Source organism: Callorhinus ursinus, unplaced genomic scaffold, assembly GCF_003265705.2.
Source record: "Callorhinus ursinus isolate GAN/ISIS: 27379988/994484 unplaced genomic scaffold, GSC_fseal_2.0 scaffold2, whole genome shotgun sequence".
NCBI classification, from domain to species: domain Eukaryota; kingdom Metazoa; phylum Chordata; class Mammalia; order Carnivora; family Otariidae; genus Callorhinus; species Callorhinus ursinus.
In genome coordinates this window covers 1,212,523-1,237,233 of record NW_027397064.1, presented here as the reverse complement: position 1 = coordinate 1,237,233, position 24,711 = coordinate 1,212,523, and the positions used below count along the sequence as shown (strand labels likewise).

The 24,711-nt window shown below is 50.4% G+C and overlaps 1 protein-coding gene and 1 long non-coding RNA gene across 4 annotated transcripts; one reads left to right on the top strand and one right to left on the bottom strand.

The window, feature by feature from the left end:
* Nucleotides 1–1,306: 1,306 nt before the first annotated feature.
* Nucleotides 1,307–6,960, bottom strand: LOC112836836 (uncharacterized). The gene is made up of 2 exons (XR_012382212.1): nt 6,686–6,960; nt 1,307–4,909 (listed from the first exon to the last, which is right to left on the bottom strand). It is a non-coding gene; the product is annotated as an uncharacterized lncRNA (long non-coding RNA).
* A 238-nt stretch (nt 6,961–7,198) lies between these two features.
* ASB1 (ankyrin repeat and SOCS box containing 1) lies at nt 7,199–22,738 on the top strand. 3 transcript variants are annotated; one of them, XM_025888772.2, is made up of 5 exons: nt 7,199–7,384; nt 10,861–11,002; nt 13,037–13,339; nt 20,497–20,882; nt 22,121–22,738. In XM_025888772.2, exons 1-5 carry the CDS (start codon nt 7,336–7,338, stop codon nt 22,246–22,248), a joined length of 1,008 nt encoding a protein of 335 aa, XP_025744557.1. In that variant the 5' UTR covers nt 7,199–7,335; the 3' UTR covers nt 22,249–22,738. The 3 variants fall into 3 exon arrangements, with proteins under 3 accessions (XP_025744557.1, XP_025744546.1, XP_073761937.1); XM_025888761.2 differs by lacking the exon at nt 7,199–7,384 and adding an exon at nt 7,537–7,765 and having other exon boundaries at nt 10,856–11,002; XM_073905836.1 differs by lacking the exon at nt 7,199–7,384 and adding an exon at nt 10,516–10,672.
* Nucleotides 22,739–24,711: the final 1,973 nt, after the last annotated feature.

Here is a 24,711-nt window from a genome sequence, read left to right as displayed (position 1 = left end):
TCAGAGAGGTATTTTAAAGTCTCCCACCCACTGTGATAATTAATTGATTTCTCCTTGATATATGCTTTCATCCTTTGCCTTTAAATCTCTCTGAATTTTCATGTTTTAATTGTGTCTCTCGTAAACATTCCGTCGGGCAGTCTGTTTTCACCTGGAGAATTGATTCCATTTGGACGTACTATACCATCTTATAATGTGGGCTCTATTTTTCCCACTTTTTGTTTTTTCTCAGCTTCACTGTTTTTTTTTTTTTTTGCCTTGTTTCAAAAAAAGGAAAGTTTTTATCCTATTTTTCTTACCCCATTTTCCTAGGTTTGTCTAGTCTGAAAGCATAACTTTCAAGCTATGGTTGTTTTTTTTTTTTTTAAAGATTTTATTTGAGAGAGAGAGAGAGAGAGAGAGAGAGAGCACAAGCGGGAGCAGGGGCAGAGGGAGAGGGAGAAGCAGACTCACCGCGGAGCAGGGAGCCCGATGTGGGGCTCGATCCCAGGACCCTGGGACCATGACCTGAGCCGAAGGCAGACGCTTAACCAGTTGAGCCACCCAGGCGCCCAAACTATGGTTGTTATTTCAATGGTTACTTAGCTACTTTGAACTCCTTACAGTTCACGAAGTCTATGATTAATCCATATCTGTAGCTTTCTTCCGACAATACAAGCATAACCCCGATATGCTGTGGTGTCTGGTCTTTCAATTTTACCTTTTTTTTTTTTAGCTCACGATTTTACTGTTGCTTAGGCAGCCACGTTTTGTCCAAATTAATTCACATATTTACCGATATCTGCTCGTCATTCTGTCATGCATTTCAGACCTTCCATCTGGGGTCCTAAAATCGATCCCTTAGAATTGTTTCTAAGGAATGCATGCAGCAGCCGGCAGAGTTGGGCGAACACAACCGCGCAGGCTCCCGAGGGTTGCTGGAGTCCGTGGAAGCCATCCTGCCCTCGGCCAGCCTGCCTGCCTTCAGTGGCAGGGGCCATGTGCCCAGCTCACCCCGGGGCCCCAGGCCATGACATTCCCATCCCTGGGGCTGTGGGCAGCCTTCACCATCCCCCTGCCTCTGTAAAACATGGTGCTAAAGCTGGGCCTTAAACTCAACAGACTTCCTACAGGAAACACACACACAAGATCACACGGCTGCTAACGTTGCTTTTATGGACATTTCCCCGAGAACTAGTTCTCTCTGGAAAAATAAATTCACAGGATGTAATTAAAACCACTGTATGTGTATGTTGGCTTAGGCACTTCTTAAGTGCTTCACCAAATGGGCTACCAAATAAAGAAATGAAGGCCGGCTTTGTTCACGTCCGGGAACAGTGATCTTTATTAATTGTAACCCAGGGCATTCGTCTGTTGCTTTATGGATTCAGAAGCAGCCAGCACGCGCCCTTGGTCACGACCCCAGGGTGGCCACTGCTGTGGAGAAAGGTCCGCGGGTGGCACTAGGCCACCTGGATCAGGACAACTGAAGGTTGAGGGGCTTGTGCTTTCTGGCCGTGACCTTTGAGAAAATACAACAAATTCATCTTGTCTTCAAGCAGCGGAAAAATTAATTTCTGAGAAAAAGTTACCAAAGCAATGTGCTTGTGAGCAACATGGCAGAGAGGAGCTGTGTTGGCTTCTCTTGCCCTCTTCCTGTTCCCCTTTGTCCAGTTCTTTCGGGGGGAACTGGCAGGCTCTGGGGGGGGCCCTGTGCTGGGTACAGGGCCACAGCAGGGCACTCACAGCTCTCCCTGGCGTGGATATGGTGTGCGGGCCGAGAGGTGGTTCCTCCCGCAGCTGTTGAGCTGGGCCCTCGAAGGTCTGTGATGATGCCACACAGAGCAAAGTGTCCCAGTGGAGGCCGCATACAGAGGAAAGCAAATCTAAAGATGGATGAGACCGAGGGACAGATTTGGAAGTCCAGGATCCAGCTGTGCCTGAACACCATCCCGTTCTGGACATCTCCATTCTGCAGATGTCTTAGCGGGTATGATGGTTCAATTTTATGTCAGCCTGGCCAGGTCATGGTGCCCAGTTATTTGGTCAAACACCAGTCTAGATGTTGCAGGGAACGTATTTCGCACATGCGATTAGCATCGACAATCAGTTGACTTTAAATTAAGATTACCCTTAACAATATGGGTGGGCCTCATCTAATCAGTTGAAGGCCTCAACGGCAAAGAGCGCTTTCTCGGAGAAAAAGCAGTTCTGCCTCAAGAACGGCAGCATCCAAACTCGCCTGCCAGCCTGGAAAGAGATTAAGCAAGTGCTCCCGGGGGAGAGGAGAGGGCAGTGGCAGGGGACAGGGAAGGGTAGAGACATGTGGAATGTGGTTTCAGGCATGAGCCTGAACCAAACCTTGGGGGGCCCTGAGTGTGAATCCTGCCTGAAGCGAGGGATGTAACTTCCAGGTACTTCTTTCTCTCTTGCCTCCTTGCGTGGTGGTTCGAGAGCCTGCGGGCACCAGCAGCGCCTGCTACCGCAGGCTGATAGATGCTTTTTGTCTCTACTGGTTTGAGTTGAGACTCTCCTTAGCAATGGCGAGTCCTGACCAATCACCCACCTACTGGGTGAGTGACGGAAACCTCCTTCTCCAGACCATGGCAGAGGCTCTTAATTATCCAAGTGGCCAGTCTCTGCCGGTTGATACAGGCTTGGAGCCGGCGGTGGCGGAGGGCGGGGGGGGGGCCCTGGGCCAGAGGAGCCTGATGCTGGACGACTGGCTGGCCGGGGCTCTGTCTCCAGAATGTGAACTGAAAGCCCCGTGGTGGAGGTGGATGCCTGAGCTCATGGTCCCGCGGGGTCAGGCTGCAGTTTCTGACTCCATGGGACCAATGGCCGGTCACAGAGACAGGGGCTGATGCTCAGAGAGGGCCAAGGAAGTCCATCTGCCAGATGAGGGAGACTGGTGAGCTGCGAGAGGGAGAGCAGGACGGACAGGGTGCCAAAGAGGGAGTGAGACATCGGGACAGAGCCAGACCAAGGTTCAGGGAAACAGTGAGAAGCAGAGATGGACAGGGAGGGGTCAGCAGAAAGGCAGAGAGAGACTGAATTATCCAAAGTAGCCGCAGCAACGTATGTCCTTCGCCCACTGAGATCCTGGGAATGACATCGACGGTCCTGACGGAGAGGTGGGCAAGCTACGTGTGCCCCTTGAGCCCACGGAACCGGGTGACTTCTCTGACCACCAGAACGCAGTGGCTCCCACCTGGCTCTCTCCCTCTCTCGGATACTCCCCTGGGAAGCCAGCCCCCACGTTGGGAGGAACCCGAGCCCACAGGGAGCCACGCATGGAGTCCTGACTGACAGCACCAGCCTGTGGGCCAGCCTTTTGAACTCAGATGTCCTGAGGCACAGACAAGCCGTTCCTGCTGGGCCCATCCTAATTCCCTGGGAGAGGCCATGTGATCACAGTCCTTGGAAGCCACTAAGTTCTTGATCACCTGGTAATTGATGAGGAGAAAGAGGGAGAGAGGGAGACACAAAGAGAAAGAGACAGTGCCTCAGAGGTAGGCAGAAGTAGAGACAGAGACACGCACAGAGCTGAGCAGCGTCAGAGACGTCGCGAGAGCCAGAGAAGCTTCCGGGTCCAGGGCGGCCCGTTTTTCTAGGCCACCTGCTGTCCCCGAACCAAACTGAAGGCTACTTTTTTTTTTTTAATTTTTAAAAAAATTAATTTTTAAGAGAGAGAGTGAGAGAGCACACGAGCAGGAGGCAGAGGGAGAAGCAGACTCCCCGCTGAGCAGGGAGCCTGATGCAGGACTTGATCCCAGGACCCTGGGACCATGACCTGAGCCGAAGGCAGACAGATGTTTCATCGACTGAGCCACCCAGGCGCCCCTGAAGACTCCTTTTGACTGAGACCAGCTTCCGCGGGTCTGGCCCCCTCACAGGAACGAATACAACCTTCACGTGCCCAGCGCTGCTGGGAGGAGGGTGTCTCCCGTCCTCTGGGCCCCAGCTGGGCTCGTGGGGGTGGCAGGGGGCTCACCCTGGGTCTCCTTGGAGTCCTGCATCTTTTTCCTCCTTCCTGCACACAGCAGACAGCGTGCCCCCTCCCAAACCTGATCCCATCGCTGCCCCCCGACGACGTCCCCGTGACACGGGGACAGGCTCCGTCAGTAAGCTGGCCCACAGGGCCTCCCCTCCGTGGCCTGGGGAGTGGCCTTTGCGTGACCGTCCAACTATCTGTCCCCTGGGCCCCGATGCTTCCTGTCTCTTTGTGGTGAACTTCACACCCTTCTCTGACTCCTGCTGAAACCCCCCATCCCCCAGCCCTGCTCTGTCCCTCACAGCCCTGGCGCAGCTGGTGGTCTGTGATTCTGGCTCCATGACCGGGTGTATGTGTTTCCTGCGGCTGCCCCCATAAGTTACCATGCTCTTGGTGGCTTAAACACAGAAATGTATTCTCGCACAGTTTAGAGGGCAGAGGTCTAAAATCAGTTGAGGTGTCTGCCCAACCGTGCTCCCCCTGGAGGTTGTAGGGGCACGTCCTTCAGGTCTCTTCCTGCTCCCGATGGCCCCTGACTTCCTTAGCTGGGGCCACATCCTCCAGTCTCTGCCTCGTTCACATGTGGCTTCTCCCTGTGTGTCTCAGTTTCCAATCATCCTCTGCCTTTCTCTTATCAACACACCCGTCATTGGATTTAGGGCCTCGCCTGAGTCCAGGGTGCCTGAGACCATTACCCTAATTACATCTGCAAACCCCCTGTTCCCAACAAGATCACACTCACAGGTTTCAGGGGTTAGGAGGTGGACTTACCCTCCTGGGGAGCCACCGTGCACCTGGCTGCCTTGGACCATGGGTTCCGTGGACAGGGTCCAAGTTGGCTCACGCCTGCACTCGGAACCAGGCACAGTGCCTGGACGAGGAACCTTGTCAGTTCTGGTCGATGAATGGCTTTATCCATTTGTTCAATAACAAGTCCTGTGAGAGAATAAAAATATCCATTGGACCAGAGGCAGCTTTCGAGGAACGCACGCGTCTGCAAGCAGAGAGAGAGCAGCTTGGCGCAGGGCTCTAAGTCCAGGTGGGAAGAGAGAAACGTGGCGGGTGTGAGGGCGGAGGCAGGCAGAGAGCCCAGGTGCCCACTGCTTGGGTGGGGGCCGGGACGCATCTGGGGAGCCAAGGCACATGTCCCCCTGGGCGGCTGACGTGGGGATGGGAGGGCCTGAAATGTGCAGACACCCAGTTCTGGTTGTGTCTTGGGAGCTGCAGGAGGGAGGACTTTGGAGCGTGTGTACGAAGGGCCCCACGTGTCCAGCTAAGGAACACGTGGGATTTCCGAGGATCACTTAGGAATCGTCAGCCCGGGTGACAGAGGCTGAATCTCAGGGAGTGGCTCAGCAGGAGAAATTAACCTGGTGGGGAGGGAGGGAGGGGGGTAGTGGGAGGCAGGCTGGTGGGGGAGCAACCTGAGGGCTGGGGTAGGGTCCCAACTCACTCTGGTTTTAAAACTGGGAGTCCTGTGTTAGGGAACCCGCTCGGTCTGGGGCAAAGCGGGAAGGTTGGTCTCCTAGGAGGGGGCTGAGTCATGAGGCCCAGGCCTCGCCCGGGACCAGCTGTATCAGGACCTCTGATGGGGGGGTGGGGCCAGGCTTCCTTTTTTTTTTTTTTTCCCCAATTGTGGTATGATATACATAATAAACTTACTAGTTTATTACTATTTTTAATTTTAACCTTTTAAAAGTGTACAATTCAGTAGTGTTAAGTACATTCACACCATTGTACGTTGGTCAATCTCCAGAACTTTATCAACTTCCCAGACTGAAACCTGTGCCCTTTAAACAAGTCCCCATTCTCCCCTTCCCCAGCCCGGGGCATCCATGCTATTTTCTGTCTCTATGAATTTGACTCCTTCAGGTGCCTCATATAAGTTGGATCATATAGTACTTGTCCTTTTGTGACTGGCTTATTTCACTTAGCATGATGTCCTCAAGGTTCATCCATGTTGTAGCAGGTGTCAGAATAGCCTTCCTTTTTTTTTTTTTTTAAGATTTTATTTATTTGAGAGAGAGTGAGAGCATGAGCGCACAAGCAGGCAGAGGGGCAGAGGGAGAGGGACAAGCAGACTCCCCACTGAGCAGGGACCCCCATCTAGGGGCTCCATCCCAGGACCCTGAGATCACAACCCCAGTTGAAGTCAGACGCTTAAGGGACTGGGCCACCCAGATGCCCCTTCCTTTTTAAGGCTGGGTACCATTCCCCTGGATGACCAGACCACACTCTGTTTATCTGTTGCACCGCTGAGGGGCACTTTGGTTGTTTCCGTGCTTGGGTGTTTTGGAAGCTCCCAGAGGTTCCCCGCTTGCAGCTGTGATGGAGGACCTGCGAGCTGGGCACGCCCCTGGCTCCCTGCCCTGTGGCACCAAGGGCGTCACCCCCAAGCCTCTGGCAGGGGTGCTCTCTGCTGTTATCAAGTCCAAACAGCATTGCAGGAAGCCCTCTTCCCCCCACCAAACACCCTCGCAGGGCCGGCCAGGTCCGTAGCCAAGGGAAACCGAGCTCAAGAATGCAAACTCAATACACACACAGTTTGGACAACATTTAAAGAAGCCAAAGTGCAGGAAAATGTATGCCTTTGTTCCCTAATTTATTCAATAAATGCTTTGTGCGAGGCAGTGCGCTATAATTTAATAGACGAGATCCCCGCCCTCATGGAAGGAGCTCCGGGGGCGCACTCATCTCTTAGCACGGAGACACCTGCCCACGGCAGCGGTGCCCAGCTCGCCGAACCTGCTGCGGGGACCAGGGCTGGACGTCCGGCACCTTCGCATCCACGCTCTCCCGGGGCTGCTCCAGGATGAGCGTGGGGACCACCAGAGCTGCTCACTGTGCCCGGCGCAGTCCTCCTTCACCCGGGACTCCCCGGACGCGCCGCCGGCCGGGCTGGAGTCCGGTTCCGATCGGCCTCCCGAGCTTCCCGCGGCCCCGCCCATACCCGCGAGGCACAATGCCACGCCTCCTTTGTGGGGGCGGGCCCGGGCCCGGCCAACCAGAGCTCCCGGCTAAGAGTTAGGCTCCGCCCCCCCGTGAGCTTGTTTTCCCAGACTCCTCCACTCCGGTGGAGAAACGCTCGCACTGCCGGCGCGCGCCTCCGATACGGCGCGCCTCCGGACAGCTCGCGCCCCGCCTCGTTGGGCCTCACGTCCGGACCGGAGGCCGGAGGTGGACGCGCTGGCACCCCGCGCGGGGCCCCGTGAGCCCTTGAGGGAGGTGCAAGCCCGCCGGAAGTCGCGCCCCCGACGCGGCCCAGCTGCCCGCGGCGCCGGAAGTGGACGCTGCTGCCCTGCTTCCGGTCGGCGGGGCGCGCTGGGGCCGGGGCTGCGGACCGGGGCGAGTCCGGAGCGCCCATGGCGGAGGGCGGCGGTCCGCACGGGCGGGCCGGGCCGGGGCCCGCAGGTAACGTGCGCGCAGCCGTCGGGCCGCGGGGCGGCGGGGCAGCGGAGGGCATGGTCCAGCGCCCTGGCCGAGGGACTCCGGCGGCTGCTCCCGGGCCGGGGCCGTGCCTCCTCGTCCCCGGCGGGCCAGGCCCGTGGAGCCGCGCCCTGCCGCCAGGGTCGGGTCCGCGCGGCGCGCCGTACGGGGCGGCCCCCGGCTGCTGCGTGTGCCTGCTCCTCGGCTTCGCGTGGACATCCTCGCGCTGGGGTTCCTCTCCTGTGGAACTTGCTTTCTAACTGCCGGTCCATGAGCCGGTGGGGATTTGCTAGGACCCTTCCTGTAAGAACAGGACATGGATCATCTTCCAGCTCTGAGGCGCACGGGTCAGGAAAGCCCCCAGAGGTCAGTCCCTCGGGACGGCAGGTGTCTTTTCTCCGCCCTGTCACCTACGGCTTGCCTGGGGTGCTACCGCCCATGCACAGGCAAGGGACAGCGATAACGGCATCCCCAGCGAGCTGTCCGTGACACAGCATGTCCAGGGGCCTGTGGCCCACCCGCAGAAGAGGCGGCTAGAGAGCCTCACGCTCACCACCCAGAATAGCCATCAGATGCAGGGTTTGCACCCGGGACCTTCCTACTAAGCGGCTGTGAAGTTGCTGTGTTCAGAAGAGGTTCCCTCTTACCTTGTGGTGGGATTTCCCCTGTGTTAGTTGCTCAATTTGCCCTGTGTACCTAATGTGGAGACTGATCAGAGAAACGCAAGCATTAGGTTGTGTTTGGATCTGGAGCTGGGTGTAGAGGAGGCTGCGTTGAGCTGGGCCAGGGAGTGGGTTGAAAAGAGGCCGGCAGAGGGAGGCCCAGAGAAGAACTTAGCAAAAATCTGTGGCTCCCACTTACCCGTCGGCCTTTGCTCTACACTTTCTGAATCTTGCTGGCTCCTGCTTTGGGAGCTTTTTCACTGTGTGGGGTGAAACTGCAGGGTTGCGGCTGTGGAGGAGAACAGCTGAAGGAAGATCGGGCAGCGGCCCTAAGGGTTCCTTGAGGCCTGCCTGCTGATGGGCTGCAGGTGTGGTTGTGGGATCCGCTTGAGTGACCGCTGTGCGTGTGAACGCGGGCTGCCCTGCCCACCTGCCAGTGAAGTGAGGAAGCCTACTCATCACCCCCCTTGTACTTTGGTCTTGTCTGCAGTAGGTAGTCAAGAGATTTGATTTGAATGTAAAAGCAACTTTATCATTGGAAAGAGTCCACCTGTGGAGGGGCGTGCTTTCCATCTGTGCCTGTTCACATGCTGGAGTCCGCATTCATGCTCTTTCCTTATGCCCCTGTCTGTAAGGATGTCTGCAGAACTCTTGATTATCTGGAGATTATTTCTGGGCTCCAATGTGAGGGGAAAAACTCGATAATTTGCAAACAGGTATCTGATTTTACAAATGTGTTGACTACTTATTTTTCATAACTCTGAAGGCTGGGAAGTCCAAGACCAAGGCCCAGCACATTCTTTGTCTGACAGGGCCCTGCTTCCTGGTTCCTAGGTGGCAGTATTCTTGCTTTGTCCTCACGTGTGGAGGGTGTGTGGGAGCTCTCTGGGGTCTCTTTTATAAGGACATAATCCCATTCGTGAAGGCTCTTCTCTCATGATCTGTGCATTCACCTACCAAAGTCACTACCTCTTAATACCATCACCTTGGAGGGTTAAGGTTCCACCATATTTTGTGGGGGAGACACTAGTCTGTAGCAGCTGCTCTTTCTATTCCTCACTGATTTCGATACTCATTTATACTAAGGTCTTTTCTGGGCAATTGATTCTGTTTGATTTATTTTTTATTCTGATAAGAGATAATAAGTTCTGGGGCGCCTGGTGGCTCAGTTGGTTAAGTGACTGCCTTTGGCTCAGGTCATGATCCTGGGGTCCTGGGATCGAGCCCCACAGCTGGCTTCTTGCTCAGTGGGGAGCCTGCTTCTCCCTCTCCCTCTGCCTGCTATTCCCCCTGCTTGTGCGCTCTCTCTGTCAAATAAATAAATACAATCTTTAAAAAAAAAAAAAAAGATAAGCTTTCTTAACTGGTAGGGTCGTTTTTTTCTCATACGTACTAAACAGGTGATTTTTTTTTTTTAAAGATTTTATTTATTTATTTGACAGAGACACAGCAGGAGAGGGAACACAAGCAGGGGGAGTGGGAGAGGGAGAAGCAGGCTTCGCGCGGAGCAGGGACCCCGATGCAGGGCTCAGTCCCAGGATCATGACCTGAGCCGAAGGCAGATGCTTAACGACTGAGCCACCCAGGTGCCCCAAAACAGGTGATTTTTCATTTATATTTCCAGATAAACTTTTTTTTCAAGTAAGTTCCACGCCCAGCGTGGAGCCCAGTGGGGGGCTTGAGTTCAGGACCCTGACATCAAGACCTGAGCTGGGAGATCAAGAGTCAGACGCTTAACTGAGCCACCCAGGTGCCCTGCCAGATAGACTTTTATAATATTTTTGTCACATCTCATATAAAAACTCCGAAGAGATTTATTAAACCACTTAATTTGTTATCCCTTAAAACTTTTTTAGCATTGACTCATCCTGTCCAAGCACGTGGTATGGTTTACTCTAGTCATCTTGATTGTTTTCCGGTTTTATAGTCTTCATTATGTGAAGCTGGCTTTCTATTTATATGCATGTATTTTAACATTTTCCTTTTTACTGAGGTGTAACTTACATTCAGTAAAGTGCACCCATCTTAGGTTGCCGTCTTATGAGTTAAGCATGGCGACTCCTGTGAGGTCATGGCCCAGGTTGGCTTGCTACAGTCATCGGTTGCAAATAGCATTTGTTTGGCTGTTGAATTTTGCCAAATCCAAGTGTCGTTTTGTAATATGGGAGATGATCATATGGTTTTCCCCAATATTAAGACACTGCTACATTCTTGGGATAAATAGAGTAATATGGTGGATTTTTGATACGTATTTTAAGTTGCACCTTGCTAATAATTTTATTTAGGATCTTCCGTATTCTTCAGTAAGGTTGACGCATCGCCTCCTGTCCCACCAATGTTTTAAAAATTATTATCCTTGTCAGATTTTGTGTCAGGCTTCTGCTTGTTTCACTAAGGAAAACTTTGTTCTTTTCTTTTTTTTTTAAAGATTTATTTATTTATTTTGAGAGAGTGAGAAAGAGAGAGAGAGAGAGAGCACATGAGAGGAAGGAGGGTCAGAGGGAGAAGCAGACTCCCCGCTGAGCAGGGAGCCCGATGCAGGACTCGATCCCGGGACTCCAGGATCATGACCTGAGCCGAAGGCAGTCGCCCAACCAACTGAGCCACCCAGGTGCCCAGGGAAACTTTCTGTATTTTTCTAAGCCCTGGGCGTTTCTGGAGCGTGGGAATGATTTATTCTTGCGAGTTTGAGGTACCCAGGTAGACTGAAGACAAAGGGATTGTTGCAGACGGCGCCCCCTATTGGTTGGTGTTGGCAAGGTTTTCCCTAGCTGACAGGAGCCCCTCTCTTCAGTGCAGGTCCTAATCTGAAGGAGTGGCTGAGGGAGCAGTTTTGTGACCATCCGCTGGAGCACTGTGAGGACACGAGGCTCCATGATGCAGCCTACGTGGGGGATCTCCAGACCCTCAGGAGCCTGCTGCAAGAGGAGAGCTACCGGAGGTGAGCATCACTGTCCTGGGGCTGGCCCAGTGCAGTCCGAAGCTGAGGTGCGTGATCTGTGAGGGCACTATGTCTCCCTGGTGAGCAGGTGAAGACCCTGACACTTTCCAGTGTTAGAGGACAGAGGAGGAAAGGAGACCGAGGGAGCATGGCCAGACTTGCAGGAGATAGCCAGGTAGTGAGGGTAGGAGACCTGAATTCAAGTCCAGACAGGTCATTGACCTTTATGTTTTCTGGAAACTTCTGGCCCTCTCTGGTGTCAGCTTTCTTGATGTTAGTCCTGGTGGCAGCACTGTTACTGTCTTCAAGAGTGGTCCTGCCCCCTTCCAAGTCTCTTGTGGCTCTTTACCCTAAGCTGTATAGGTGAGTTCACCTAACTTTGTTATTTTCATGTGGTTACACCCCTGTGGGTGCAGATTTCCTGATGTACCCTCCTCTGGCATCTCTGATCCCCAGCTGTCTGCCTCCCGGGCCTGGGGCTCAGCCTCAGACCAGCCGTCTCATCACCCGGGGATGTGCTGTGTGTTCACCTTCTTATTCCCTTTGTTTGTAGTGCCCAGCCTGCTGCCCGCCAGATCCTGCCCATTCCTGCCCATTCCTCCACACCGGCTCAGGCTCTTCGAAGCAGCAGGTGTTGATACTACTCTTTTCCCACCAGGAACCCCTGGGAGAGCACGGAGTCTTCCTTCCCTCTGGGTGTTCTCTGATTGCTTTGTGGGTCGAAGATTGGAGTCCCAGCTAGATTAGCAACTGACCTGCAACCAGAAACTCCTTCCTGCTTTGTGTTTCTTTCCCCTTCAGGGTTAAGATGGCAGTGAATTGATAGAAGAAATGTCTTCGTGTCAATATTGAAATGAATGCCACTTATGAATAGCTCCCAAGAGAAGGATTTCTGACAATTTAAGAATAGGGTTCTTTTTTTTTTTTTAACTTCTGATATCTTAGCATTATTTCATCAGAATAGATACCAGTATTTAAAAAAAAAAAAAAAAAGCTCTAAATAATCCAGAAAGGATTGTCATACAAAGATGTCAAATGGATTCTGCATGAATGTTTAATGCAAATGACTCAGGCCCGAAGGGAACCTTAAATTTGCAGAAGCAACAGTAGAATAAAAACAACAGAATAAAATAGAGTTCAACTAGGTGTTTTCATATTGCTTTTCCAAGTACTTTTTTTTCTTTCTTCTTCTATTTGACTTGAGTAAATCTGTTTCCCAATGATCTGTTTCTGTTGCTCTGTACTTTGACCATGAGTCCTTGGAGTGTTCCTTGGTCTTCTTGGCTAGTGGGAGCCAGTGCTCAGCTGAAGGAGGAAGCCCTGGCCCACTGTGTATCTCTGTGTCACTCTTCAGTGGGCTGAATGGCCCAGCTTTGTTCACAGCTGCACTGGGAGCCTGAAGTGAACTGTGTCTTGGTTGATGACATGGTGGGTCAGTGGGCTGCATGGCCACGGCATTCCTTGACAGGGAGTCACAGTCTGATCGTCACTTTTGATGAGAGCTGAGCGTAGCCCGTTGCCCTCTGCTGGTGCTGGCCGGGAGTGGAGCGCTGCATGGCCTTGGCCATTTCTGCAGGCTGTCATTTGTGCTGTGTCACAGGGAGAAGGATCACAGGGGTCACCTGCTCCCAGTGGGGATGCCAAGGCCCAACCTCAGGCCTCCACAGCGAGTGGCTGGTGAGAAGGGGCCTCAGGACCGTGGCGGGGTGCCAGCGCGTGCGCTGCTATCCATCCTGCGTTGCCTCCCTGGGCACACCCTTCCACCCTGTGGGAGATCGGAGATCTTAGCTCTGCGCCTCAGTGTCTTCCACTGTGGAATGGGCTCGTCAGATCTGCTCTGCCCCACGCCCAGATCCAGCATTTCATAGAACAGAGCACACGCGGAGGCATTCTTGAAGCCCGGGAGTGTCCCCGTTTGAAGAGTTTGCCCTCCTGTTCTCTGTTTCCGGCATGGACCAGTATGGGAGGAAGCAGGGCGGCTTGTGGGTTTCCCAGCTGCCCCTCACAGCCTGGCTCCCCTGTGTTTTTTCTTAGCCGCATCAACGAGAAGTCTGTCTGGTGCTGCGGCTGGCTCCCCTGCACACCGCTGAGAATCGCGGCCACCGCGGGCCACGGGAACTGTGTGGACTTCCTTATCCGGAAAGGGGCCGAGGTGGATCTCGTGGACGTAAAAGGACAGACTGCTCTGTACGTGGCTGTGGTGAACGGACACCTGGAGAGCGCCCAGATCCTCCTGGAAGCCGGCGCCGACCCCAACGGAAGCCGACACCACCGAAGTACCCCCGTCTACCATGCCTCGCGTGTGGGCAGGGCTGACATTCTGAAGGCCCTCATCAGGTCAGTGCTGCGGAGGCCTGGCCGCCCTCGCCCCGTGGCTGCTACTTCCTGTGGCCACGTTCTCTTTCCCTGTTGTCTGTATTTACTTCTCTCTGTGTAAAGTTAGGCGTGTTGGAAGAATTGTCTGTTAGTCTTTTTAAAAAGCTACTTCTTAGCTCTGTCAGTTTTCTTATTTTTCTGCTTACTAATTTCTATTTTTTTTCCCATTTTCCTTAATCTTTCTCTTTTTTCAGTTGAACGACTGATTATTCATTTTTGTTCTCAAAGTGTCGGCTTTCAAGGTTATTATTACCTTTGCCTTTAGCTTTGGTCTTATCGGCTAAGTTTTTACCCCATATTTAAATTAAGTATTGCTAAAGTTGATTTCCTCTTTGTTCTTATGGAGGAGAAAGGTTTAATATACATTTTTCATGAACTAGTTTTATTGTATTGTGCTCAGATAACCTGGAGCGTATAATTTGCATTTTGGGGCTGCTTTTGAGTTTTTAATTTTTTTCTAATATCATACGATGTTGTTGTGGGTTATGCTCATTATTGAACCAAAGGGGAGCTATAGGTCTCATTGAAGGCTCGTTTACACAGCATTCTGTCACATTTAGTTTTTAATCTTCTTGGGCTTAAGTAGTTCTTTGGGTGCTCACCTTTCTTACTTGACTGTATAGGATTCTTTGTTTTTTAAACACAGTTAACATTGTTGCCAGAGCTGATGTTAGGTCTATGTCTCTCTTTTGGTTTCTTAGCTGTTCCTTATTGTGTATGTTTGTTCCATGATCTAGGTTTGCTTTGCTTTCCCTTTCTATTATGTTAGATGGTTTATGGACTTATTTTAATTGTATGAATGGTTACATTTTTAAAAAATTTGAACCAGATTACATTTTCATTTTCTGTGTCTCCAGTGACTTCTTTCTACCAGAGGGTCTTTTTCCCGTGCCTCGCTCTGGAGGTGTTTCCTGCGGTTGGACAGAGTATACTTCCGGTAGCCAGTTTTCAGTGCGGAAAGGATGGGGGAAGGGTCCTGTTGTTACAGGCTGCAGTGGGGATGGTTCTCAGGAGCAGGAGACCTGGCGTTCCCTTGCCCAGCGTAAGGTGTAGTTTTTGAATTAGGTACTGAGAATATATTTATTACATTAAAAGTTTTTTTTTTTAATTTTTTATTTTTTTATGACTATGGAATTGGCTTTTGGAAAGACAGACGAGGGTATTATGGTATTTCCCTTCTCTTTAAAAATCTTTAGCCTGACCATCTAAGTCACCTCAGTCTTATATCTTTGCATCTTAGAGAATGTAAAGCATTAATTAGGAAATACTTTTGAATAGGATCAATCAATGAAATTTCATCTTGGTTCCAGAAATCCCTTTAGGCATTTCAGTCAGTTCATGATGCACAACTGCTTTAAATTAACTCCAGGCTTGGCTTTCCGAAGTACATGTGCAGATGCCCTGTTTGAGGAGGCGCTAGTGTCAGAGATACCTCACTGCCTCACTGGCGTGCGGGGCACGACTATCACAGTGAGGTACCAAGAACACATACTAAAAAGTTTCCCATTTTCTGAATTACCAGGTAACTGACTTACTGACCTTTGGAAAAGGGAGTGATATGGTTGAGTTATTGAACAAATAATACGATCTAAATATAATGTCAGCTCCTGCCTTCCTAGGTCATTGTTCCTTACGCACAGGGCTCTCTGCGGTCATGCTGTAATTTACTGTTTCTCTGCAAGTAAATTCCATTTTGTTACTTGTAAATTCCCTTGATATATGTTGCTGATTTTTTTTTTTTTTAAAGGTAAGGCATGGTGTTTCTGTATGTGCAAAATTTATATTGATTCACTGAGTTGTCCCAGTGGTTCCCTGCCAGAGATATTAAAAGCAGGAGGGGAATTTTGGAAAATAGTCAGGATTAAAATTAACTGGATCCTATCCAGCATATTTTTATGAGTGGATGAAGGGCTGTCTTTCCCATAGCTCAGCTAATACCAGATTGTCATATTGCCCAAAATTACAAACATTTTGTAAGACCTATCCCTAACAAAAGGAGGAAAAAAAAAATCACTGCTTAAAATCTAGTTCTCTTTTTCTTTATTGGTTGAGTGTGTGAAGTGAAATGGCAGTTTCTGCTTGGTTTGGTGTGTGTTGTAGAATGTTTCTCCTGTCACTGCTGGAGTGTCTGGGAGGCCGGGCGATGTTTGCATTTGACGATGCTGTGCGGCTTCAGTGGGGAAAGGACTGTCCTGGGAGCACGTCGGTCGGTGTGCCCCTCCCTTCTCCTCCTTAGGCCTGTCCTGTAAGCAGAAGTGTGGGTTTCAGGGAGAAGTTCCTTCGGACGCTCAGAATGTGCTGAAGAGACAGGCGATGGACTATGACTGCTGGCCAGCCGTTTATGTCATGGCCTGGAAAATGGTGCCGTTTCCTGTGCCCTAGGCCCCCGCCTGTCCGCCCGTCTTCTCTGCATCTACACGCCGTCATTTCCTAATTCCACGAACCCCGTGCCCACAGAACGTGTGTGGCATTGTAGGGCTGTCTGGGGTGATGGAAGCTCAGGGAGGCGGGTGCTGGCAGTCCGGTGTTGACTCCGAGCAGAGTCGGTAACGTGCGCCAGGCAGGGGGTCTCACGGGAGTGAGACTGCGCTCTTTTCCATATCTGTCCGGCTGCACAGGATTGCACTTGGGCCCGCTACTGCTGATGTTCACTTTGATCTTTTGATTAAGGTGGTGTCTGTCAGGTTTCTCCAGGGTAAAGCTATTCTTTTTCCTCTCTGTAATTATTTAATTCGTATTTTGTGGAGAGGTGCCGTGCAACACATGTATATCATATTTCTCATCAAATTTTTAATTTATTCATTTATTTGTGTTAGACTTATAGTTTCGTGTATTATCCAAGGAGTTATACTCCCTTATTATTATTACTTACTTTGATGCTCAGATTGCCTCAGATTTAGCTGCAGGGAGCCCTGTCATACTGGAGGCCAGCTCTGGCCTTAGGACATGTCCCCCGCATCCTTTGAACAGTTCTGTACTTTCTCTTATAACAATATAGTCTAGGCTCATCTAGCACTGTGTCTGTCTTAGCCCTGGAATTAGTCATTTCTCCAAAGAGTCCTGGTTTCTCTTAGTGGAGAGTGGTGGTTAGAAGCCAAGATCTGGACACTGATAGTGTTTATTGCTTATGGGCTGTTGTTGTTTTGAGGCCCTCTGATGGGACAGAGCTAAGGTTACATATACACATTTCTGTCTATATTTCTATATCTACATACATTGACAGTTGAGTTCACCCTGATACTTTTAATCCAATCTGGTACCACAGGGGTCATCCTATTTTTCTTCCTTTCCGAATTTATTATTTGCTTTTCCAGCAGAGACCTGGTTCCCCTTCTCCTTAACATACTTATTTTGCCAATCCCCCACCTGTAACCAGTCTAGTGTTGCTATGCCCTCTCACACATGACTCCTCAGCTGATGTGGGCTCTGACGCCCCCATGCCAGGCAGCATTTTTAGCAAGTACCCTCTTAACTTTGCCAGCATTCTGATACCCTGAGCCAGGCCGCCCTCCGTGCTTGCGTCCGTGGCCTCTGTGTAGATTAAAGGGACCTAGAATAATAGTTTGCACTTGGGAGAACTCCAAATTCCTAATAGTAAGTCTGGATTTGGACTTCCCTGAGGGCAGGGACAAGGGCACGTCCCTTGTGGGGACCCTGAAGCCTCTGCCTTTTTAGAGTCATTTAGAGGTTGGCTCTGTTGAACAATGTGGCTTCCAGTTCAGGCTGCTCCTGCACGTGAGATGCATTTCCTCACGTCTGGGCTGTCACTGGGCCTCTTGGACAGCCGTAGGGATTGTCTCGGGGACTGCAGTGAGCGTGCCCCTCTGTGTGCAGCTCCCTGCTGGCAAGCTCTGCTTCCTGTCTCAGGTCCTTCTAGGGGAATCTGGTGTTCTGGTGTTTAGTGCACCCAGAAAGAGGAGCCGCCCTGCAGGGAGGGCATCGTGGCACCAATCTGGATACACAGTTGGGCTAAAGTGGGTTTTTTTTGCTTTTAATTTTTGGGGATTGCCTTTAATTTGTTTTATGACATATGTATGTGGTTCCAAAGTCAAATCTATAAAACAAAGTATATTAAAAGAAGTCTAGCTTCTGTGTTGGTCTCCTTCAACTCCCCTATAGATGACCATTTTAGAACTTTTATGTTTTATCCCTCCATTGTTAAAAAATAAGCATAATGTGTACATGTCTAGGTATGTGTCATATACATGTATGTATCGTAACCACTTTCCCTCTGATAAGCAGTAGCATAGTACACACTTTGACTGTCCTGCCTTTCTCGCTTGTTAAATGTGTTCTGAGGTCATTCCAGAGCAGGATTTAGCGATACTCCTCACGCCTTTCCATAGCGGTTCATTGCTGCTCTATATGGATGGACCAGGGTTTGTTCAAACAGTCTCCTGTTGAGGGGCCTCTGGGTTGTTTCTTGCCTTCAGCTGTTACGGATAATGTTTTAATGAGTTGTCGCGTGCATGCATCTTTTCAGAATTTTGCAAATGTAACTTGGAAAGAGATTCCAAGAGTGTGATTGGTGGGTCAGAGGGTAAATGCGTGCGTTATTTTGCCACTTCTTGACAAATTTCCTGCTAGTGGGATTGGTCCATTTTGCATTGCCCCCAGAACTGAATGAGACTTCTTGTTTCTTTAAAGCTTGGTCAATAAAATTTTGATTTTCTCCAGTGTGATAGGTGAGAAGTAGTATCTCAGGGTAGTTTTTTTTTTTTAAATTAAAAAAATATAATGTTACATTAGTTTCAGTTGTAAAGGTAGTTTTAATTTGCATTTGTGTTATGAGTGAGGCTGAGTATCAGCGTCTCTAGCTCATTTTCCTGTAGAACAGTTGATCTTTTCCTTTTTTAAGAAAAAGGATTTATTTATTTGAGAGAGACAGAGAGCATGAGCGAGCAGAGGGGAGGGGCGGAGGAGAGTCACAAGCAGATCCCGTGCACAACGTGCACAGCATGGACCCCAACATGGGGCTCGATCCCAGGATCATGACCCTGAGATCACCACCTGAGCTGAAACCAAGAATCGGATGCTTAACTGCCTGTGCCACCCAGATGCCCCGATCTTTTCCTTTTATTAGCTGTTTCTGTATTAAGGATATTAATCCTTTGTAATAATATTCCCCCAACTTTTCCACTTACTGTTTTACTTTGCTTATGCTGCTTTTTGCCATGCAAAAGTTTTTCTTTGTTTAATTTTCTTTTTTAGGATTTTTTTAAAGATTATTTATTTACTCATTTGTCAGAGAGAGAGAGAGAGAGCGCGCTTGCACAAGCAGGGGGAGCGGCAGGCAGAGGGAGAAGCAGGCTCCCCCTTGAGCAGGGAGCCCGATGCAGGGCTCGATCCCAGGACTCTGCGATTATGACCTGAGCCGAAGGCAGACGCTAACCGACTGAGCCACCCAGGCATCCCTCTTTGTTTTTAATTTTCATGTTAAAAAGCTTTCCTGTTACATCTTTTCTTGTTTGATATTCCAAATAGACGTTATAATCAACTTCTGTAACTCCAGAGATGTTAGTTTTGTTTATTTGTATTTATAATCAAGTTATTCTTTTTTTTTGAAGATTTTATTTATTTGATCATAAGAGACAGAGAGAGAGAGAGGCCGAGGCAGAGGCAGAGGCAGAGGAAGAAGCAGGCTCCCCGCTGAGCAGGGAGCCTGATGCAAGACTCGATCCCAGGATCCTGGGATCATGACCTGAGCCGAAAGCAGACGCTTAACCATCTGAGCCACCTAGGCGCCCTATAATCAAGTTATTCTAAGAATGGGATTTTCATTTATATAACACACTTCAGGAAAATGATCTCTTAATAGCGTTGAGCCCTCCTCTCCAAGGTGGGGGTGGGGCTTTCCATTTCCAAAGTCTGCTTGTATGACTTCAGGAGTATTTTGTAAACTTCCCTCAGGCAAATTTTGGACATGTACTATTAAGTTTATGCTGAGATATCTCATTTTAAAATTTTTTTTGCTTTCATAAATGAGGTCTTTTCCATTTTGTTTTTGAACTTATTTTTGTATGTATGAAGGCTGTTGATTTTATAACTTTATTAAAGTAATAAATTCTCTCATTGCTTATTGTATTTTCATTAATTACTCAGGGCTTTCCAGACATAGTCATATTCTCTGAAAATAGGGAAAGTTTTTTCTCTTCCTTTATGATCTTAATTAGCTAATTGCTTTCTCTTGTCTGATTGCACTAAAATACCCTTATAAATGCCTGAATCAGGGGCACCTGGGTGGCTCAGTTGTTTGCTCGTCCGACTCTTGATTTCGGCTCAGGTCATGATCTTAGGGTGTTGAGATCAAGTCGTGCACCCTCTGTCTCTCAAATAAATAAATACATCTTTAAAATGTCTGAGTAATAGTGGGCTGGAGAATGGATGTAGGCAGCTTGCCCCGGCTTCCATAGGAGAGCCGCCCCTCTCCCCATTAGGTGAGGCGCCAACATCTGGGTTTTATCTTGTGAAGGAAATGTCCATCGCTTCTTATTTTACTGAGTATTTATAAACCTGCATTAGTGTTGAGTTTTGTCCCATGCCTTCTTTTTTTCATCTAGAGAGGTAATCGTGATTTTCCCCTTAGTTCTGTGAATATATGGCCTGTGTTCTTAGGATTTCTAATATTGGAACCAGCCTTGCATTCTTGGAATAACCTGCATGAGGTCATGGTGTATTGCTTTCTTAATATACTTTGGATTTGCTTTGCTAACATTAAAATATTGAAGGTGGTTAAGTTGATATTCATAAGTGAAATTAGTTGGTAGTTTTTTTTTTTTTAATGGTGTGGCTTTTGTCAGGTTTGGGGATTGTTTTGCTAATTTCATAAGATGAATTTGGAATCCCCCCCCCCTTTTTGAAGTAGTTTGACTAGCCATAAGATTGTTGGCTCTTCAAAGGCTTTGAAGGATTCCCCGATGAATTTGTTGTGTGAGTGGGTTCCAAGTTCTTAAGGACTGTCTTGCCTTCCTGGAAGTCATGAGACCGCTGTGATCTGTGGCACCTCCTCAGCGGCTCCCCAGTGCTCATGGAGGTCAGGCCTGACTCCGGTGCTGTGGGGATCTGTTGACTTCAGTCAGTCTCCTGCAAGGTCTCACTGTCCCGGTGTCTCCCTGTAGGTACGGGGCTGACGTCGACGTCAACCACCACCTGACTCCTGACATCCGGCCCCCTTTCTCCCGGCGCCTCACGTCTTTGGTGGTCTGCCCCTTGTATATCAGCGCAGCCTACCACAACCTCCAGTGCTTCAAGCTGCTTCTCCAGGCGGGGGCGAACCCCGACTTCAACTGCAATGGTCCTGTCAACACGCAGGGCTTCTACAGGGGCTCCCCCGGCTGTGTCATGGATGCCGTCCTGCGTCACGGCTGTGAGGCGGCCTTCGTCAGCCTGCTCGTAGAGTTTGGAGCCAACTTGAACCTGGTGAAGTGGGAATCCTTGGGCCCAGAGTCAAGAGGCAGAAGGAAGGTGGACCCTGAGGCGTTGCAGGTCTTTAAAGAGGCCAGAAGTAAGTGGCCTGAGTTCCCTTCTAACTTGCAGTCTGTGTGGGTCAGTTGAATGAATTGAGCTGTAGTGATGAAAACAAACTCGTCCAACAAAGCACTCAGTCAGAATCTGCAGTTAGGGCTAGGCAGTCTCTAGAATACTCCCAGATTGGTCTTTTCAAATTCCTCGACACCAAGAGTTGATACAAAGAAATATATAAAAGTACATGTTCAAAGTTCCTGGAATTGTAGTCGACTGCTTTACCTCTTTGCTCTGCTTTGTGACCCCAAAGTCCTTCACGTACGCATGGTTTTTTAAATGTTTGACAATAAATTGCAAGCCCTTCCTCCTCTAGGGGTCCTCAGTCCCTTTCTTCAGTTCCACTCAAATACCGTTACTTTTATTGTGTGAAACGTCTGGTTTTTGTTAGAATCGACTCCATAGCTTGCTTATTTATGAAGGAAGATTTTGCTAACGAATCAATAAATCGATAGCCAGATTGTTTGCTGTTGATCTGGAGCTTGGTCTTCGTGTCTGAGGCTCACTCTGGGCCTCAGAAGTGGACCTTGTGCGCCTCCTGCCGGCTGCTGTGGGCCCTCTATGACCTGCCCATGCCCGGCCTCCTCCTTGCCTGGGTGTCAAGGACATCTGAGTTGAAAACCTTTTCCCTAACCCCTTGCCTCTCACAGAACTTGAGTTCATTGTGTTTTTGTTGTTGGAGTTTCCTAAGCCGGTCATTAAAACGTGCTCCCGGTGAGCCTTCCCCCAAAGAGCTGGTTAATGGTCAGCTGAAGTCGTTCTGAGAGAGGCTGCCTGCGGTGTGCCTGCTTCACAAGGCAGAGACGTGGTTAGGCTTTTGACCCACAACAAAACTGTGAGCCTGCACTCCTCACAGACTGCTCGGCCTGTCTGTCCTGGGTCCCCCGGGAGCTCCTGGGATTGGCCAAGAGCAGAGGCTGACGGAGGGTTAGGGTCCATCGTTCACACCTGTCCGGGCCTTCAGTGGTCAGCTCTTGTTTCTGTCTAGGAAATGAAACCCGGTCAAGGAGGTGCCGTCCCGGTGAGCAGGTGCCCCAGGTGAAGATTGCAGTCCTTGCGCAGGCGGGAGGAGTGGATGACAGACCTTCCTCCCCGGGGGCCACTCTCTCTACTGTAAAATTGGGAGGTTGGCAGTGAGCACTTAGGGCAGTTCTGTCAGTCTCAGCCAGCCTCTGGCTAACCTCCCTCCCTCTGTCTCCCTTTCTTCCCTCGGTGTTCCAGGTGTCCCCAGGACCTTGCTGAGTCTGTGCCGTGTGGCCGTGAGAAGAGCTCTTGGCAAATACCGACTCCATCTGATTCCCTCGCTGCCTCTGCCAGACCCCATAAAAAAGTTTCTGATTTATGAGTAGAATGCAAGTGCAGCAGTTGATTGCAGTGAGGAGGAAGGTGATCTGCAGTGAAAGTCGACACCGATTCTTGCTCCCATGAACCACATCCTGTCTGTGCTGCTGACGGAATCCCATTTGGCTGTTGGTAAAGCAGAAACGGCCTTGTTCTCATGGATTGTAATTCCATCTCAGGTGCTCGGGGCATTGGACAGTCCTGGAGTCATTGTCTGCTGAAAAGTTCATACAAAACTTCATTTTGTTCTTCCTCAGTATCTCTGTTTTGGATTTTCATAGTAGCAAATTCACAAAGTGGGCCTTGCGGTGTGTGTAAGTACGGGCTGAGGTTGGAGGTCTGCTAGTAGCTCCAGCGGGGGAGACTCCTAGCACTTTCCAGAACTGTGCTTCTGTTTATATTTTTACTTCTCGATTTCACTGTTTAATTAAAGCCTTCTAATACCTAAATGAAAAGAGAGTTTTGGTAAAAAAAGAAAAAAAAAAAAAAGTACAGAAATGCAGTTCACGAATTTGCTGGTTTGTTTTCCCTGCTCCCGGGGGTGACATGTGGCATCTGTCTGCACTCACCCCTTCCTTGCCGCTTCCGTGTACTCTTCTTGTGGTAATGTCCTCTGTTAATTGTCTTCTTTCCAGGATGGTTTTTTGGCTGGGTGGATCGGCTGTGTTAGCTCAGTCAGTAGCTGCGTTTGTTCACGGTCTAAAGGGAGGACCTTCTGCAGTGCTGCACCTGTTCTCATACCTAACTGTGCCTCGCGTCACGCCAGCAGGTCCCACGAACTCTCTGCCCTTTCTCTTTGAGGAGCTTCCAGACACGGATTGATTTTAGGAGGGCCGCACTGAAGAACTAGCCAGTAAAATGACTGCCTGCATTTGCACCAAGGACCGCTCCAACAGCATTCACTGCCAGTTCTAACCGAAGGGGACACCTGTGGCGCTGCTTTCTAGTCCTTGCACACTCCAGGGCGGGGGGATTCACTTGTCCTCTGGATGGTTCCAGGCTTTCTGTTGCTTGGGTCCAGTGGACAAAACATTTGGCATTTGGTTGATTGCTCTTTGCCTTTTTGGACCTCATGTCTTGGTAGTTGCTCCTAGAAGCTGAGGACGGGGGCGGCAGCGAGGTCAGAAGTCTTCGCCTGGCCCGCGGGGGGTGCTGGTAGGTGAGACGAGCTGAGTTCTCCTCCCCGAGTCTGTGGCCGTGGGCTGGGCTCACTCACACCCGGGCCGTGCAGCTCAGTACTTGGCTGTGTCTGCAGAGGGGGGCCGTTGGCTGCCTCTCCAGAGCCCTCCAGGTGATGCTGTTTCCTAGGAAACCACCTCTGGGAGCTTGAAGCCTCCGATGACCGTTGTGTGGAATCGTGGTGATTCTGACCTTCAGCAGTGTTTAGGAATGGGCAGATTCCAAATCTGCGTTTAGGTTTTCTGTCATAAGAGCTATCTAATTTGTAATAATTGAATTAATGATACAGGTTTACTTATTTACTAACAGCATTGTAGGTTTTAGTCGAGGAGACAGGCAGCATCTGTCATTGTCTTATGCGGCTCGAGGATAGAATTCTCAACCCCACCTCGTGTATCCTGGACGGCTCGGCCGGAATGCCAGGCTGTGACCTGTAGGTGCATGTGTGAGGTCTCAGGGGAGAAGGGGCCTGGATGGTTCAGAGGGAAGACACAATCACGGGAGGCCCCACGTGGCGACAGTGACCCTGTCACAAGCTGTGGCCATAGTATAAGTGTGGGATGGCTGGCGGAGCCTGAAGTTGGGCTTGTGTGCTGCTGCTGAAGGTCTGGGCCCCTGGCCGGCTGGGCTTATGCAGAGCTGGGGGCCGCTCAGAGTGAGGCTGTGAGCTGTGGGGTGTGGGTAGCTGATGAGGGTCCTTAGAGCCTGAGCCAAGTGCCACAAGGGCTTCAGCCGAGAAGGGCTTCGGGGTGTTCTTTGTGGCGTTCAGGGTGGGACCGAGACCACAGTTAGGCGGTGGCAGGAGCTGTGGGGAAGTAGGGCTCCCCGGATATAGGGAAGTTGGACTGGGCCACTGGCAGGGGCGTCATGTCCCTGGAGGTGGGAAAGCAGCGGCTGGTCACCTTCTCGGTAGGGCTGAAAGAGGAGTTCTGGAGTGGGTGGTGGTTCACCTTACTTTTCAGCTCTTCCGACTCTGGGTCCCCCTGCCTCGGCCCTTTTAGTTCAGGGTCTCTCCAGGTGGGCCCTGTTACAGACACGTGGCACGCTCTGAGTCTGCCCCACTGGGTGCTTTCTGCAGAGGTGTGTTAGGACAGGGCCTCCCCAGCCCTGCCCAGCGTAGGAGGGTAGCTCTGTTCCTGGACCTTCTGGAAAGCCGCGCTGGGAATGCTGCCCGTGCAGAAGTCTCGCACATTTGGCACGACCTTCGGGCTGCACGAGCCAAGGCCCCAGTGCAGGGTGGTGTCGGGGTCTGCTGCCCGGCGAGGCCAGTGCCGGGCTTCATTCTGGGGGGT

What these genes read in the sequence shown, in the direction of transcription:
- ASB1 (XM_073905836.1), top strand. Translation starts at nt 10,597, where the DNA reads ATGCAGGACTCGATCCCGGGACTCCAGGATCATGACCTGAGCCGAAGG. An exon ending in CAACCAACTGAGCCACCCAG is followed by an intron (nt 10,673 to 10,860) that starts GTGCCCAGGGAA and finishes TCTTCAGTGCAG; the next exon opens with GTCCTAATCTGAAGGAGTGG. An exon ending in CAAGAGGAGAGCTACCGGAG is followed by an intron (nt 11,003 to 13,036) that starts GTGAGCATCACT and finishes GTTTTTTCTTAG; the next exon opens with CCGCATCAACGAGAAGTCTG.